At 40.3% G+C, this 17,243-nt stretch overlaps 3 protein-coding genes across 4 annotated transcripts; 1 reads left to right on the top strand and 2 right to left on the bottom strand.

The window, feature by feature from the left end:
- Positions 1 to 2,963: 2,963 nt before the first annotated feature.
- Positions 2,964 to 6,838, bottom strand: dimt1l (DIM1 dimethyladenosine transferase 1-like (S. cerevisiae)). Its single transcript, XM_062384845.1, has 12 exons — positions 6,659 to 6,838; positions 5,980 to 6,053; positions 5,777 to 5,863; positions 5,217 to 5,278; positions 4,777 to 4,870; positions 4,635 to 4,684; positions 4,415 to 4,538; positions 4,196 to 4,288; positions 3,872 to 3,936; positions 3,704 to 3,767; positions 3,475 to 3,581; positions 2,964 to 3,377 (listed from the first exon to the last, which is right to left on the bottom strand). Exons 1-12 carry the CDS (start codon positions 6,714 to 6,716, stop codon positions 3,335 to 3,337), a joined length of 921 nt encoding a protein of 306 aa, XP_062240829.1. The 5' UTR covers positions 6,717 to 6,838; the 3' UTR covers positions 2,964 to 3,334.
- Positions 6,839 to 7,731: 893 nt separating this feature from the next.
- cenph (centromere protein H) lies at positions 7,732 to 10,824 on the bottom strand. 2 transcript variants are annotated; one of them, XM_062382112.1, is made up of 11 exons: positions 10,681 to 10,823; positions 10,559 to 10,625; positions 9,993 to 10,135; positions 9,256 to 9,311; positions 9,126 to 9,171; positions 8,944 to 9,012; positions 8,735 to 8,791; positions 8,580 to 8,643; positions 8,402 to 8,453; positions 8,043 to 8,203; positions 7,732 to 7,933 (listed from the first exon to the last, which is right to left on the bottom strand). In XM_062382112.1, the coding sequence occupies exons 3-11, from the start codon at positions 10,112 to 10,114 to the stop codon at positions 7,841 to 7,843; spliced, it is 720 nt and encodes a 239-aa protein (XP_062238096.1). In that variant the 5' UTR covers positions 10,115 to 10,135; positions 10,559 to 10,625; positions 10,681 to 10,823; the 3' UTR covers positions 7,732 to 7,840. The 2 variants fall into 2 exon arrangements, with proteins under 2 accessions (XP_062238096.1, XP_062238095.1); XM_062382111.1 differs by having other exon boundaries at positions 10,559 to 10,824.
- Positions 10,825 to 12,111: 1,287 nt separating this feature from the next.
- On the top strand, positions 12,112 to 15,660 carry LOC133946419 (betaine--homocysteine S-methyltransferase 1-like). The gene is made up of 8 exons (XM_062382110.1): positions 12,112 to 12,223; positions 12,571 to 12,703; positions 12,836 to 12,948; positions 13,039 to 13,230; positions 13,326 to 13,473; positions 13,614 to 13,796; positions 14,646 to 14,874; positions 15,241 to 15,660. Exons 1-8 carry the CDS (start codon positions 12,203 to 12,205, stop codon positions 15,356 to 15,358), a joined length of 1,137 nt encoding a protein of 378 aa, XP_062238094.1. The 5' UTR covers positions 12,112 to 12,202; the 3' UTR covers positions 15,359 to 15,660.
- Positions 15,661 to 17,243: the final 1,583 nt, after the last annotated feature.

Below are 17,243 nucleotides of genomic sequence, written 5' to 3'. Positions count from 1 at the left end.
GCTGAAATAAAGTGGATTCACTTGTTCTGATGTTTTCGATCACATCTTTATAAAACACCTCACTAGCTTCACACTACAAACCCTATGGGCCTGGGGAAATGTTTTTTGAGAGAAGATTCCAGACTAGACTGGCACTCAGTAGAGCTCAACAGAGCCGTATAGGTTCATGTCTGATCCATGCAGCTTCCTTCTAACAAGTTGTGTGGTTATTGGTCCAGTAGTTTATAACATAAACCTGTTGACTGACAAATCAGAGATGAAACATAACCACCTTAGCAGAGGTAATCAAACCTCCACCCATTCATCAAGGAAATGTCACCAACATTAATAATTATTAGAATCACAACAGGAAATTAAAAGTAGAATGAAATGTTTTGAGAATATCTAAATAGTTGATTTTTGAAATTTTCTGTTGGTCCACTTATCAATTCATTTATTAAAAGCTAATTTCCCCCTGCTACTTAGTCTATAGGGTTTTCATATTGTGTTTTATTTACATTATTTATATATGTTTATTTTTGTTGTGCACTGATTGCTGGTTGTACATCAAATTGCCCTTGAAGGATATTAAAGATTTTCTTTTATGGACAACTTTAGTTAATCACAAGCTGCACAAACCAAACTAGAGCAGCAGAGGAACCCAGCAGCCAGCAGGGGGCAGCCTCAGGACATCACAGCAGACTGTGATTCTTGTATCGTTCAAAGACAAGGTTGGAAAACGTACTGGGTTATTCTCTAACAATCATCCAGTATCTAAAAGGCAAAAATCTAAAAGTAACTTTTAAGTAAGGCTGTCAAATTTATGTAGTAAAGTACAAAATATGTTCTCTGAAGTGTTTATCAAAAGCAGCATAAAATGACATGGACACGCTCACATGATAATTTGTCCATCTTCTTATAGTGCTTAGTTCATCAGATCAACCATCAGGCTGTGTGACCTAGTTGGTAGAGTGTCTGTTCTCAAATAAGAAGGCTCTGGGTTCAAATTCCACTCTTTCCCATCTTTAGCCGGGAAAAATAATGATTTCTTAAAATTGATGGGATACCACTTATTAATTGCAAAATATCTTACACTATGTAAATTTAACCTGATTAAATATAAAAAAAGGCAAAAAATGTAATTGAAAAAAAATAAATAAAAAAAAAACTTCGCGCGCAATTTCTGCGCAATAGGCTTCTGCGCAGGACGTGCGCAATGGGCTTCTGCGCAGATGTGCACAGTAGGGTTCTGCGCAGCATGTGCGCAATGGGCTTCTGCGCAGATGTGCGCAGTAGGTTTCTGCGCAGCATGTGCGCAATGGGCTTCTGCGCAGCATGTGCGCAATGGGCTTCTGCGCAGCATGTACGCGCGCATTTTTTTTTTTTTTTAATTTAATTTAATTTTTAATTAAAATTTTTATATTTAATTTTTTTATATTTCATTTTCATAATCATCATTTCTCCGCGCTGGTTCAGGGGGAATGATGCTGGTGTTCTCAGGAGATTATGTGTGTGTGTGTTTGGCCGCAGAGCCTCCCGGTTCTTCCCGATGCGAACAGCCAAAGTATTTAACATGGGCGAGGAAAGAAGCGGACCGCTTTTCGCAGCGCTTCTACCTCTGGTGCGTCCCCGGGGTTAAGAGAATGATGGAGTGACTTAATGTATTGTTTTACATTGCATGTGTGTCACGTCATGATAAGTCAGTCTCCTATGTCGCCTGTACCAGGAGCCGGCCCTGTCACTGGTTATCTTGGCTCGATGTCTGGCCGGTAACCAGCCGTCCGGACCGCTCCGTGAATAAGGAAGAGGAGATGTTTCTTTACTTGGAATGAGGCCACTCTATTTCTCGGATACACCATGGGATACACCGCAGGAGCAACACTCGAATCACCTCCAGTTGGTCCGTCACTTCTTGTTATACACACACTTTTAGCGTCTCGTTACCCACAATACCCAGATGCACTACGTCACACACTACAAACTTTCCTTAAAGGGGCAGGCCATACCTGCAACACAACAGCTCGGTCTCATATACAGATGGCAAGAGAGAGCAGAGAGGGATTTTTACACACTGTCTGATAAAGATTCCGACAGTAAAGGCAAGGGGTAGTGATGGATAAGGTTTTCTTTAACAAGTTAAGTCTGTCATTCTCACTTTCCACCTTAAAACTATGAAATGAACTGAACTAGTTCAGAATTTAAATGGTGAACTATGAACGTGAACTATTCATGTTTACTCGTATGAACTGAAATTTGAACTAGTTCATGAGGTGTGAACTTGCACAACAGTGCATTTCAGGATACTTCAGAGTACTGTAAAAACACTTTGCTCAATAAGTTCAGAGAGACTGATATGCCTGGGATCAGGACCTCCCTGACCTACATACATGAATGTCAAGTCTCCTCTAACAGAACTGGCTGCTCACTCATTATGGTCTTGTAAGAAAACTTGGGAAGGAAAAAGAGTTTGTCCTTCTTCAGTTTCCTCTGCTTCTTAAATTATATTATACTACTATGTACAGAATATTTTTTGACTTCATCTTCACACTGATCAATAGGTAGCGCTATGACCCTGCACTAATATTAATATATGGAGCTGTTTAGGTCAGGATTGTGATCATAGGTCAGTAGTTCAAGGCCGGTTGGATAATGCAGAGTGGATTTACTAAGTACTTACTATGACACTGATCAAGTATTGGCACAGAGCTGTTCAGAGTTGGACTCTGATCATGAGACAGAAGTTTGGTGTTGATATGACAATGCACATTGAAGTTACGGCAAATAAAATAAATCAGAAAATCTGCCAAGTCACATCTTATTTACTTTATAGGTTTCACAAATAACCAAATACTAAATATTTTTGACTCATCAGCACCAAATTACCATAAGTATTACGACTATGAAAATATTGTGGAGTTTATTCTGTGGAGAGAAGGCAGACTTGAAGCAATTGGCCAAACAAGCAGAGGTCAGCTGTGAGAATATCGTTGGTTACATTTGTGTTGTACTTTTTATTAGAATAATCCTCTATTACAGATTATTTTTGATGGATATCATATTCTCACACACAAATGCACACACACTCACACACAAAACCTATACAGCCTCCATCAGCCAAAAGTTGTCCCAGCCCAAAAGTTAACAGTCATCGGGGTAAAAACTCAATATGAGCTCTTTCAATGTCTCCTCTACATATTCATTGTGATTCAACATTGGAATTCAGTTCCTCCAAGCAAATCTCCAGAAGAAGAACGAGGAGTCAGACTGTCCCTTGTCTTCCCACTCACTTCGCCGCGCCCCCCCCCCCATAGAGACTGGAGTCAAAAAGCAGCTTAATGTCTGTCCCATCTGCCATTTAAGAAAAGTGGATTCCTGCGGAGTTGAACGCGTGCAGCAGTCTGAGGATGAAGAAATACACCAATGATTAAACAAAAAAAAATCAGTCATGTTGTTACATGTGGACTCTTTGATAAAAAGGGATTTGAAGAAGCTTACACCATGAAGTCATCGATATCCATGGACCGGGCTCGCTTCTCACTGAAATCGACCTCCTGCAACACGCTCTCAATCTTCTTGGTGACGCTGAAGTCTGTGGGCACTTCCTGTCAAGGTGAAGCACAAGACTATAGATTCAGACGAAAAACTAAGGAGTGTGTACCAAGTGGCAGCATTTAGTCAGAATCTCAGACGGCTGACAGAGCTGTACACTGGGATTATCACTCACCACATTGTGCACAGAGCAGTGAATTCTGTAGTTCTTTTCCAGCAACTGTTCCACAGCAGTTGACCTGGAAATTAGAAATCCACATTACTGACGGGTTTTTTCCCCCACACTGACAGAAGAGGCTGGAGGTGGAGTGGAAGCATCTGCAGCAGGCGGTTAGTTACTCACTTGAAAGCTGCATTGAGTGTTTTGTTTTTCCTCACGAAAGCTATTCTGACCAGGCCGTCCCATTCCTGTCCAGGAGAGACGAGAGCAGTGTTAAATATCTACAGTTCATATATTGAATAGTGTTTATTGAAAACACAACTACAATAGCCACACAATGGAAACACAACATTCGTTTAATTGTCATCATCTGTTGTCGCTCACCTCCGTTGTGGTTGCGTTTCCATCGTGTGGGTTTGTAATTTTAGTTTTCCATTAATTAGTGTGTGAAGTCTCGGCCACCGTAGTATACAGTCTCACAGTGGGAACCATTTTAAGAAACTCTACCTGGAAGTTAACTGGAGGGGGGGGATTTTTCGGTTCTATCCTGACGACACTTGACTCCACTTTTGGAGGGGGGCGGAAATTATTCTTCCCCACCTGATTGAAGGGGAAACATCAACAGAGAGACGCGGCTGATGCAACAGAAAACAATCTTGATGAAAGGGAATCCTCCAAAGACACTGTCATGATGCTGCGGTGTCAGAGTCTCTTTTGCACACCGACCTTCATGAGGTGGTCGACACGAGCCAGGAGCTGTGTGTTGATGGACAGGCGGCAGTACAGCTTGTCTCCCGGTGTGGCGACCAGCCGCATGGCAAACTCTCTCTGGAACATCAACACGGCACACCTGAACAGAAGTGAAACAAAAAGAGCTTCTGAGTGGTCGACCGGCACATGAGACCAATGTAGCTCAAACCTTTTTCTTTTTTATAAACTTTCGAACCTGAAGAAAGGTCGGTGAAGCAGGAGCTTGAAGACAAACGGTGATGAAATCTGCACAACGCATAAAGAAATGCAGAAATTCAGATAAATGCGGTGAATGATATATTGTCAGATCAGCTGCGTGCAGGAGGAGAGCTGTTTACCTGGTAAGGTAAATTAGCCACACAGACGTCAAAGAAAGGCAGTTCTGCTTTTAATACATCTCCAACTAATACTTGAAGTTTGGTCTGCATGGGCCTGTTGGAAAAACGCAGCGTCCTTTCATTAGATTACATTTTCAACTTCTGTTCAATTGTAGACACCATGCGATACACAGTGTAGAGCCCGAGTGATTTGTGGTTGGCAGATCAAAACCAGTCGATATGAGCCTTTCACAGATAAATCAACAATGCAGAGAAGATGTGCATTTTTCTAATTTTGTAACTTTAGAAAAATTATTTTCTAAAATCAAGTTCTACATTATATATACACAATTTCTTATTTACTTATAGTTATTTATAGTAAGGTTTATGGTTACATCTGAGGAATATTGACAATTTCTTATTGGCCCCCCAAAAAAACCACATCAGTTGTCATCACTCACGTGCACTGGACTCTTTTCTGAAGCTCAGCCACCAGTCTGCCGTCCAACTCACAGGCCACCACCTGCAGGAATATCAGTTACTCTTTAGAATGAAAAGTATCAGATAATGCAGGTTGTTGTAAACAGTGATGCTAAAGTCTTGGTTCATTCAATGAGAATCTGACATGAACTCAGGCCCGTACTTTTTCTGTGGTTTGCCTTTCGTACACAAAGATCGCAGCAGGAGATTGTCTCGGTCAGAAGCGTTCACAAAAACAAAGAGCTGTCGGGAACATGCAGGAGTCAGGACATGACGTATAATTGCTGCTGCCATGTTAACGACTCCTCCTCCCTGCAACTTGTTTGAGAAGTTCACATCAGCCCTCATCACCAAAAAGCTCTTGAATCTTTCAAAGTGGACATCTTCATCCGTATCACCTCGTCTATGTGTTTGTATTCTTAGTTTCACGTTTTGTGTCAGAGATGTCATCAACACACTCACTTGATTGCTCACAGCAGTTTACATAAGTCAACTTTCCCTTCTCGACCTGAGAACTTGGAGCTTGGTAGCACTCTCTCACCTTCTTAGCCTTCTCCAGCAGTTTCACCGTCATGTTTCCGGTACCGGGCCCCACCTCCAGAACCACGTCTGTCGGCCTGAGAGCAGCCTGAAACACAGGACACACACACCAATTAGAGAAAACTGTGAACAATGACGATACATTTGTGTGTCTGCGGAGGCGCTTGTGTGGCAGAGGCAGAGTGCATTGGAACAGCCTCCCACCTTTTCAATGATACTATTGACGACCAGGGGATTCTTCAGGATGTGCTGGCCGATGCCGGTGTTGAACATGATCCCTGCAGCAGACAGTAAACAGGACAGTGTCAACAGTGAAGACAGGAAATGGATTTACACAAGACCAGGAAACAAACAACTTCTACAATACTCTTATACATTATAAACAGTTTATAAACTTACATTAAATAGTCAGTTTGCATTATGTGTTGAGTTAAATATTCAGTTAATGAACAATAATAACAACAAAAACAATAATAAGGAGAAACGTGATTTTCTAGTTTTCACTTGCAGTTAATGATTGTTTGAATTAAATATAAGCCCAAACTGCCTGATGGTTAATCAGTTTGACATTAAATAACGATTTAGTGACATAAACGCGTATGTTGACATGATGTCAGTTTAAATAAAGATTGTCTGAATTACTTTGTTTACCTTGAAACAAACTGGGAACGGGAGCGTAACAACAAAACGTTATTGATAACGTGACAACTCCATTCATTGTTAATGGTGTTTGACACTGATGTGAATGTTTGGTATCATCATGGTGATGAAGATGAGGTTTGACCACACACTGTAAATACCGAGGGTTTGACTCTTCACTCAGCAGCTGGCCGTGATGTTAGCTGTCGTGCTAATGCTAACCCCCTCCCCCGTAGAGACGAACCTTGGTTCCTGACTTCCTGGTGCTGCCTGCTTTTCTTCTCTGCTTTCACCTTCGGCATTTTTGCTCCGTTTGAAGATCCACAAACACGCAGTTGACAGTTATAGCAGATAAATCCGTGCGAGCTCCTGAAACACGTGTAAACTCTCTTCTCTTCTTCAGCGATGTCAAGCTTTCCTCTCCTCCTGTGTCGCCCTCTAGTGGCAGCTGAACGCCTCCTACAGGATCACTGGGATCATCATGAGTTGGTTTTGTCCTTGTAGATTCTGTGACTTGTCATTATATTTTTGAAACAAGTGAACTGAGGTAAGAAAACTGCAGCTTTTACCTCTGAAATGTTGTAGAATAGAAATATAAAATACTTAAATGTAAACATATGAGAGGCGGTGGTCTAGTGGCAGAAACTTGGACTATGGGCAGAGAAGGTCTCTGGTTCGTCTCTGGTTCGACCCCACAGAGAGACAACAAAAGAGTCTCCCTACCCTGTCTAGTGCCCCTAAGCAAGGCACCTTACTCCCCCAACATCTGCTCCCGAGTGCCGTACATGGTCGCTCACTGCTCTGTGTGTCCTGCACCAGATGGGTCAAAAGCAGTGATTAAATTTCCCTACCTGCATGGGTGTGCCTTTGCATGTCTGTGCATGTGTTTGGGACTAATAAATGCATCTTAATCTTATTATTATCAAATACACACAGGTAGTTCAACATTGTATTCAGTTGCAGAATTGTTTAAATGTACTGAGTTATTTTTTTTCCACGGAACCTACACCAAGAGAGCACTGTTAAATTCAATAGATCCAGATTTTATTTGGATCTGCACTAAACAGCACACACTCATAGATTTCAAGTTTTTCATCAAGATTCATCTATTATTTTCAGAGTAATCAATGCAAATTTGGAAAAAACTGCCACATCTCGCAATATAGAAGAAAGAAAAAAAAAAAAAAAAATCTGGATCTACACTGAAATGTAAGGGCTTCTTTTCTGACCCCACCACTTCCCTCCACCAAGATTTGTGGTAATCCGTCCAGTAGTTTTGGGTAATTCTAACATAAAGTAAAAGATAGACAAAACTGAGAATATAGGAGAGAATAACAATTTGAATAGTGGGTTTTATATTTATATTTTATTATCTATTAAACAATGCAACACTGAAACATAAATATGAGTGAAAAGATTCCTTTTCCTAGTCAGAGATGGGAATCTCCTCCAGTGTCATGGCGATGTCTCGAAGTTTGGGATCATCCAGCCAGTTGACTTTACAGGCCAGGAGGATGCCCTGAGGAGAGACACACGTGTCAATACACCAGCTGCTAAGTTCACTTCACTCATTAACCAGTCAGACCTTGAAATGATTGAATGTGTTTTTTGAATCTTGTACAATTTACCCTCAGGACATTCTGTGTCATAATGGCCAGCTTTTTGTATTTCTCCAGGTTCGCCTGGCCTTTCTCTATCACCGCTTTGTACTTCTCTGTGTCCGGGTGCTCTTTCCTGGACATCAGCTCCTCCATCGCTTTCATTTTCTCATGTGTGAGCCGTTTCATCTCTACACACAATCACGCACAGACAGACACAAATATTATTGACAAAGTGAGTCTACTCTGTCAAAACACCAAATGTGTTGTTTAATAAAAAAATGAATCAATGATAATTCTGGGACTTCGTTGTTCATCATTTGTCAAGTGAACATGGAGCAGAGAAAAACTCCATCAAGTGAAAATTTGAAAAGAACCAGAGAACATACCAAGTCTCTTCTTCTGTATTTCTGTAATTTCATCTTGAAGATCTCTGGACTCCTGAAGACAATTTTTTAATAAATCACCTCAATTTTACACGTTCATCTGAATACATGTATCACTTTGTAAAACAGAAAACTTGCAGAGCTCCTTCCGATCTACTCAATAGAAGAAGAATCAACTTACTTTCTGAAGTTGTTTTATATGTGAACAAAAAGCCATGCAGCGATCGCTCACAGCTTTCAGTGCGCTAAAAATATAAACGTACAAAGCTGTCAATCAATACCTTAAAATGTTAACCAAATAAATGTAAGAGTTATTTCAGCTATGAGTTGACATACTCTGCCTCTGAATCGTTTTCTTTCAGCTTTTCTCCAATAGCATGCCACATCTGCATCCTGAAAGACACCAGTCAAATCAGTTAATGTCCAAGGACAACCAAGGGTTTACGGATTCTAGATCATATAGAATTTTCACATTGTATTATCATACATGCAGAGAAAGCCATCATTCATCAAACAGAATAAATGATGTTTTTCAAGCTGTTTACCTATGCAGTGTCAACATGCTGTTAAAATGATTTGTCTTGACTCTTTCCAGCTCGCTGACGTAATCTGGTCTGGAAACGTGATGAAAAATATACACTGCATTACAACAATGTAAATTCTAAAATCATATTAATCCTGTATTTGTTTCTATGTTCTAGATCCAAACCATTGGTTTAATACTCACAAGTCTCTCTCTGCTTCAGATGTGCTGCATGACCTCTTTGCTTTTCCTGTCACAAGAAAGATAAAAAAGATGTTAATGCTTCAATTTTTTAATTCATTATATTACAAGGTGATGAAAAAAACATATATACCTGCATTGAGCTGTACAGCCATCTCAAAACACTGGTTAGACATCTGCTGCTTTATTCTGAAAAGAGAGTGATTTCAAAGATTACAAAGATTCCAGCTGCAGTCTCATGTCATGAAGTAGTATTTTAATTTGTGCGAGATCCAACTGGATTTAAAGTGGATCCTTGACCACTGCGGTTAGGATGTAATACAGCAGATGAACCAGCACTTAGTGACTGAGAACTGTACGGTGAAATCCATCTTATCGCCTTCATACTTGGCATGTGTGATATTAAGGGGTCAAGGAAGTTAAGTCTCCACTTTGGTGAGGTTTGGACATGCAATACGTTCAATATGAATAAAGTTTGAATAAACAGGCAAGCAGCGCTCTTTAGCAGCGGTGGCTGGGACTTATCAAGAAAAGGAACGTTGTTGATCATGACAACAGTGTTTTCAAGACAACAGCAACAACAACTGATTCTCCAGTTTAGTGTTCTGCGTACTGAGTCAAGCTTCATGATAAACAGGAGAAAAGCTCTTTAAGCAGCAGCGGGGGTGCAGCTTCATGGTTGTGTGTCCTTCAGCTGGTCTTTACTTGTCATTGCTCCATTACTGCAGGCAAGCACCCTTGCTTGAAAGCTGCAACCAGCATCACCACAAGGCCAAGCAAACAGCCCATTGCAGAAACAGGCAGGTTTGGAGCCAGCACTGCACTAGTGTATTAAAAACCGAAGTGTTGAAGCAGATGTGAGAGAGGAACCTCAGCATGTTTGCGGGCGAGGTGTCCCGCTGTGCGTTGGGGCTGTCGGGAGCAGGACCGTCATTCAGGGCCACAGCCTCCATCGTGTGTTTGAGGTCTCCCACGCTCTCAGATTGGTCCATCAGAGAGCGATGAGGAAAGATCTTCACAAGGAAAAGTCCATGTCAATTCAATATCGCAGGCTTACCAATTAAAAAATAAATTACTTCCTGTTATATGCTACTGAATTTGGATTAAGATCTAAGCAGGCGGAAATATCATTGTTAGAATCTAATGAACTGGCTTTATGGGGAAACAATATTATACACTGCTGAAATAGCAAAACATATATAGAGGTAGAATTATGGTGGAAGTGAAGAGCAAAGTAAAGAAATACAAAACATATTAAAAGGGAAATATTTTCCGGTGGGCTGGAAGCATAGCAAATAATAAATACTCAAACTACAACTGCCTAGAAAGTGCAATTAGATTCAAGAAGAGTCCACCTCTTTTAATGCACTGTAAAGTTTGAAAAAACTATTAATGATAAAAAAATGCACGTCTGTAGCTGTTTTATTTCTACTCACCGTTGCTGAGGTCACACTCCGGACTAATGGGAGATGAATTAAACTACCTCACTTTGTTTAATCGAGCTTAACGTTGTCGGTAAATTGAAATCCAACACAGAAGTTAATGTGATAGCGACTAGCTACGACTGACAGACACAAGTTCAGCATTAACTTCTCACAAACTTTCAGCGGCCGTTCCATGTGAGGCTTTGTTTACTGTCACTTCTCGGACGGTGGTTTTGTTTACATCCGTCAGTTTCAGAGAGAAAGAAACCCGCCAGGAAGTGACGACATCACGACACACGTCTGTCAGCGCCCTCTGTAGGCCCGGAGTGAGAAGTGAAGTTGCGGTAACGTGTCAAGATTTCAAGAATTCGAGACTTTATTTGTCATGACTGTGAACAGCAATAACATACAGCATCTGCTGGCATTCTAGCCATGGTCAAAAATATTCAGTAAGAAAACCATGCAAGCAAAATAAATAAATAGAATGAAATATATAAAATAGAATAAAACTAATGTGAAATATAATCAAATATGATCAAATATGCCCCTGAAATAAAATATAAAGTTAGATGTGGTCAGGGTCACGAGATTCCCTGAATGTACCACCTGATTTATTATTAACTAACCTAAGAGATAAGGAGGTCGGTAAGAGCTGGATTCACACTGTCCAAAGGTACATTTGATTTTACAGTGTTTAAGGCAGAGTCCAAACAATGGCAGACTGTAAATATAATATATGAAAGGGCCATTGTTTTCTTTCTTTCTTTCTTTCTTTTTTTCTTTCTTTCTTTCTTTCTTTCTTTCTTGTGAATTTTGTGGTCCCCCTAAAGTGAAAATCACATTTACCAAACCCTAAGAAAATTGCCCGAATTTTGCTTCATGGAACCTGTATTTTTCTTGTTTGAAGATTATGAAAGCAATTATAACCCATACATTCAAGACAAAATAGGGGAAATGTAATTTAAATCCGAGGAAAAATCATTGAGGTATCTTTTTAATTCCTGGACTGGACAGGTTAGGGTGTTTCGGAGGGCACATTTTCGCCGTTGTGTTATTGTGTTTTCTTATTTGCTCATGGGAATTGTAGAATTTAGTCATTTACAAACGTCTTCCAGTTTTTCAAACGATGACACATCAAGGCATGAATGATTTTTCACTGTGCGGGTCAATGTGAGATCAAATTAAAATGTTTCACTCACTCCAGCTTACTTACAGTACTTAAAAACAGAACTTAAAATCGCTGCTTTACTTCTCTATTATGATATTACTACTTATTATTAGTATATAGGGTACCATAAAAGTTTTTGACTCTTCCTTATCATCCTTAAACTTTAAAAAAAGTTTTAAAACCTGTTTGGAGGTGATCTTTAAGACTTTCCTTCCTTCCCAAAACTTTTTTTCCTCATAATTCTTTGACATCTAAAGCAAAAAATTAAAACTCTTACATTTGATCTCATCCTTTCCTGGAAAGATCATAAATGAAATGTTCTCCTTTAAGAGCGACTTCACTTTGTTATGCAACTCATTTAATCTCGCGAGATTACAGCAATGATTTCTGCACACAGGCCACATTCATAAAAGGCGCAGAGAGCATGAAGTAGGTCAGTGACCAGCTGACAGGGTTCAGTTGTTACAGCTGCACAGAGAGAAGAAGTGATGGAGAGCAAGAAGAGCAAGGTAACAGCAGAACTCAGCTGCGGCTGGTGGTTTGTACATAAATCTGCATGTTTGCTTTATTCTTGAAAACATCCGAAACATAATATCTGTTAAACTACAGATTGAGCCGTCTGGAGGCTGTTTTATTATCAATAACTACATGAAGTATTCCTGTATTTGGATGGAATGTTTAGTTTACAGAAAAAACTAATGCTGAACAAAACATACTGTACTGTGACACACCTTGCCAGGTACCAGAGTAATGTATGTATGTCCCGTGGATATGTGTGTGGGTACGTTTGTGTCTCTGTGTGTGTCTGTGTGTGGGTGTGTGTGTGTGAATGTCATATGTGTGTGTGTGTACTCAGGGTATCTTGGAGCGCCTCAATGCTGGGGAGGTGGTCGTAGGAGATGGCGGTTATGTGATGCAGCTGGAGCGACGTGGCTATGTGAAGGCAGGACACTGGACACCCGAGGCCGCTGTTGAACACCCTGAAGCAGGTGCATGTTACATAATCTGTCATAAAAGAGCAGCGGACTCTGTTAATGCAGAATTTGTATATGCCTATCCATTCGCCTGCGTTTTCCCCCAGTAAGTCAAGCCCATACTCTCTCTCTCTCTCACTCCGACAGTGCGGCAGCTTCACAGGGAGTTTCTGAGAGCAGGAGCCAACGTCATCCAGACGTTCACCTTTTACTGCAGCGAGGACAAGCTGGAGATCAGTGGCAATGTCTCCAACATCAGTGTTAGAAAAAAACCTTTAACGTGGAGATACCATCAACTCTAATATTCTGTTTGTAATAGTGTCAATCTAATTTGATTTTTTCTGATTCAGGGGGCGCAGATCAACGAGGCAGCCTGTGACCTCGCCCGGGAGGTCGCCAACGAGGGGAACGCACTGGTCGCTGGGTGTGTGTCTAAGACTCCTTGTTATCAGAACAGTCGCAATGAGCCCAAGGTCAAGGCCATTTTTAAGAAACAAATGGATGACTTCCTCAAAAAGGACATTGATTTCTTTATAGTAGAGGTACGAGCAGCTCAAAAAGGAATACAACTATGCACCAGATCAGCTTTTTTGTCCCAAGTGAACGTTTCCTGATCGGATGCACATTTCTCCTGCAGTTCGTTGATCACGTGGAGGAGGCAGTGTGGGCAGTGCAGGTGCTGAAGACCAGCGGTAAACCAGTGGGTGCAACAATGTGCATCTCTCCTCAGGGAGACATGCAGGGAATCCCACCTGGAGAGTGTGCAGTCAGGCTGGTCAAGGCTGGTACGTTGACCCACTGTGTTCTGCTACTTTAAATCTCACATCATATTTCAGCTGTACAACCTGGATGTGTGTTTATATATATATACGTGAGTGTGTGTGTGTGTGTGTGTGTGTGTGTGTGTGTGTGTGTGTGTTTGCAGGAGCTGACATTGTTGGTGTAAATTGCCACTTGGACCCTCTCACATGCATTGACACAGTGAAGTTGATGAAAGAGGGATTAGAGAAAGCAGGTCTCAGAGCCCACCTCATGATCCAGCCGTTGGGCTTTCACACACCTGAGCGCAACCACAGTGGATACATCAACCTACCGGAGTTCCCCTTTGGTTGGTGTTTGCGTATTTGTTTTTCGCAGAATCAAGAAAATATTTTTCATTTAGAATGTCCCTCAGTAGAGCACGTCCCTCCACCAAGACCCAACAATCCCTTCATGAAACCACATTGAAATGCACTCATTTTATTTGTCAACACTGATAAACGTCAGTCCCCTAAACATGTCCGATTTATTTCATAAGATTGATTCAAACAAAATATTGTTAAATCAAGGAAATTGTTGAAAAAATCTGCCCCTGATCCGAATCAGCACCAACATTTTGTGGGGTCTTCCTTGGCTCATGGCCCTCCCCCACAAATATAACGGAAACGGTTCAGCTGTTTTGGAGTTATTTTAAATTCAATCAAGATGCCCCAAATTGCACACACTTATCGGTCCCTTAAATAAGCTCAAGATCAATAATTATTCCCTTAAAAAAATAAATAAATGGGTGCTTATATTGGTCAATACATGTGTGTCATTGTGCTGACACACAAAAACATAACCTTCTTGGCATATGTAATTATATCATCATTGTCAATTTCAACAATTGTTATTGTTGTTACTACGGTACATTAAGAGAATAAGTTTCCCTTGAAAAGAACATGACACAATATGTATATAAAACTAAGTCAAGTAAAGTGGGTCTGTAATTATAATCCTGCTTAATGAAACCAAATATGCCCTAATGCCCCTCAGTGTCATTGATGGTTTGCGATTTGTATCTGTTACTATAATTTTGCAAAATTTTTTAAGTATAAATCGGAGGGGATTTGAGTTTAGAGCCCATGTGCTGCAAACTCATCGTATGTGTAGCTTGAGGAGAGCGTCAACATAATCTTGTGTTTTGTTCTCCTCTCAGCATTGGAGACCAGAGCAATGACCCGCTGGGACATTCATAAATACGCCAGGGAGGCTTACAATGCAGGAATTCGCTACATTGGCGGTTGCTGTGGATTTGAGCCTTACCATATCAGAGCTATAGCAGAGGAGCTGTGTGCAGAGAGAGGATTCCTCCCTCCAGCCTCAGAGAAGCATGGGCCCTGGGGAGCTGCTCTGGCGATGCACACCAAACCCTGGGTCAGAGCCCGGTAAGACTGACAGACCATATGAGTCTCCATCCATCATAGATAACACTTATCTTTGAGGGTTGTAGGGGAAGCTGGAGACAATCCCACCTGAAATTTGGTGGGAGAGGTGAGAATGAGAGAACATGCAAACTCCAAACTGTGCAGACCCTATATATCATTCTGCTGTTTTTCAATGACGGTGCAGCATCTGCATTAAATGTGGACAGAAGACTGAAAACAGTGGCCCATATTTGACGCACAAAGCTTATGGTGCTGTAGTGGCGCTTATTATATAGGATTGCAAAATAGAGGGTAATCTGGGAAGTGTGTGTTTCTGCTCAGTACAGGTTTTGGTTTGTAGCCAACTAAATTCACAATTTATTGTAGGGCTCACCGAGAGTACTGGGAGAACCTGTTGCCCGCTTCTGGACGTCCCAAATGCCCCTCCATGGCTACACCAGCCGAGGATCAAGAGCATCAGCTTAAGTCCAACATACCAACATAATTGTGTCTGTACTGCACAGTGTGTTGTAGTATTTGTGTAAACAATTAACCAGCTCTTTCTCAACACATACTCACCAACTGATTTGTCCTTTACCCTCTTTGTATGATGGCGTGATTATTGTGTGAGCAAACACATCTAACACTGTTAATGAACCTACTAACAAACTGTTTTTTACTAGTTAATACATTTACTCAATATAAAACGTCTCCACAGTTATTACACTGATTTTTGTAATTTTCTAACTAAAGTTTTAACTGTATTATAATTGTTTTCAATAAAAGAATAAATCACTGTTTCAGCAACAGTCTTGTTTTGTCAATAATTACAAGTGTTGTGTTACAACCAACTAAACTTCCGAAATTCTACATGAGGGCTCCTTAAGGCATCTGGGAAAATCCTTTCACCTGATCATAATCATCCCAACAATATGTTTAGCCAAATATTACAATGCAGATTTCCTTATATTTCTCAGCTCTTTTTGTACTAAAGCTGTGTTTGAGTACATGACTTGTCAAACACAGGTTTAACATATCTAGTTTGGATGAATGTTTCATAATGAGTGTTGGTTATTGTGTAATAACTTAGAGAGGGACAAGTTAAAAACTTGTCAACACCATTAGTGGGCCTTCAGGGGGCGACATTAGTCCAATATAGTGTTTTCGTAATCTTTTACAGTATTGATTGATACACTCAATCTCATTTTTCAATCTGTCCCTGTTTGTCAATGTCAAAGTCTGTTTATGAACATATATCACTGCATCAGTCAAATAATGCTTAATTAAAAATGGAATATTTACACAAAATAAACAAAGTCTTCAATTTCAACAGAACCAATTTGATTTATAGAACTGTTAAACTGTTCATGTAGGCTTCTTTATATACAGTTTTTATTATACAAAATATTCTTTGAATAAAAATAATTAACTTTTGATATATTGGGTGGAGTCATATTGTTTATATAGAATTGCAATACGTACATAGAAGTCTCAATAAAACAGTGTATATTAACACTGATTAATATTGTCTGATTGTACATTACATCCACTGTACAGTTTGTTTTCCAAGCAAGTAGTCACACCTGTAAAGGGTGCAGCTGTTCATGGTCTTAGAGGAATCTGCTTTAGAGACCAAATGTAACTACAGTTTGGAAAAACATCATACATTTTGCAGCAGTGAAAAAAAATGTGGATTTGCTGGCGTGTATAATAAGGATTGTTGGGTCTGGAGAAAGAAACTACAGGTGTGGATTTCAGCTACAGCCGAGGAGCTGAACGCAGAAAGGAAAACTTGTGTAAAGCTTCCAAAATCTACTATAAACAATTGAAACACAAGTTGTGTTGGCATATCACTACAGAATCATGCCACAAAACTACAAAACATTTCCCCTTCATTGGATAAATAAACACAGAGTCTGTTGTTGTTTACTTGTTCCCATTTTTGTTCTTATGAGCCCCTCTCCTCTCCCGGAGAGCCAACAGGGCAGTGTTTACTTACACCAGGTATAATATTACAGATCAAGATGCTCCCTATAGATTTCTCTATAGACGAAGATGGTCATATTTATGTAATTGTTTTATTCCCTCTTAATGTGAGAGTAACACGGATTAACTGCATTTCCCCATATTTTTACAACATGTGTTCAACAGCAGCCAACACTAAATTCTCTTCAGGCTAGAATTCAGTAGGCTGGTCTAAATGTTTACACAGAATTTATTTGTCACAGATGAAGACAAAAAACATTCAAGTGAATGTTCGTTGAATGTAGAGTTTGGTTGTGCTATTTGCCTCTCGGCTCCTCACAATAACACCAGCCTCTCTCTCTCCTCTTCAGCATTCTTAGCCAGATCATCGTAAGTCAGTATTTTATGAGAAACTTTGATTGAAT

The sequence above is a fragment of the Platichthys flesus genome, chromosome 3, assembly GCF_949316205.1.
Source record: "Platichthys flesus chromosome 3, fPlaFle2.1, whole genome shotgun sequence".
In the NCBI taxonomy this organism is placed as follows: Eukaryota; Metazoa; Chordata; class Actinopteri; order Pleuronectiformes; family Pleuronectidae; genus Platichthys; species Platichthys flesus.
Note: the sequence above shows the minus strand (reverse complement) of the source record. Positions and strands in the feature narration are given on the sequence as shown.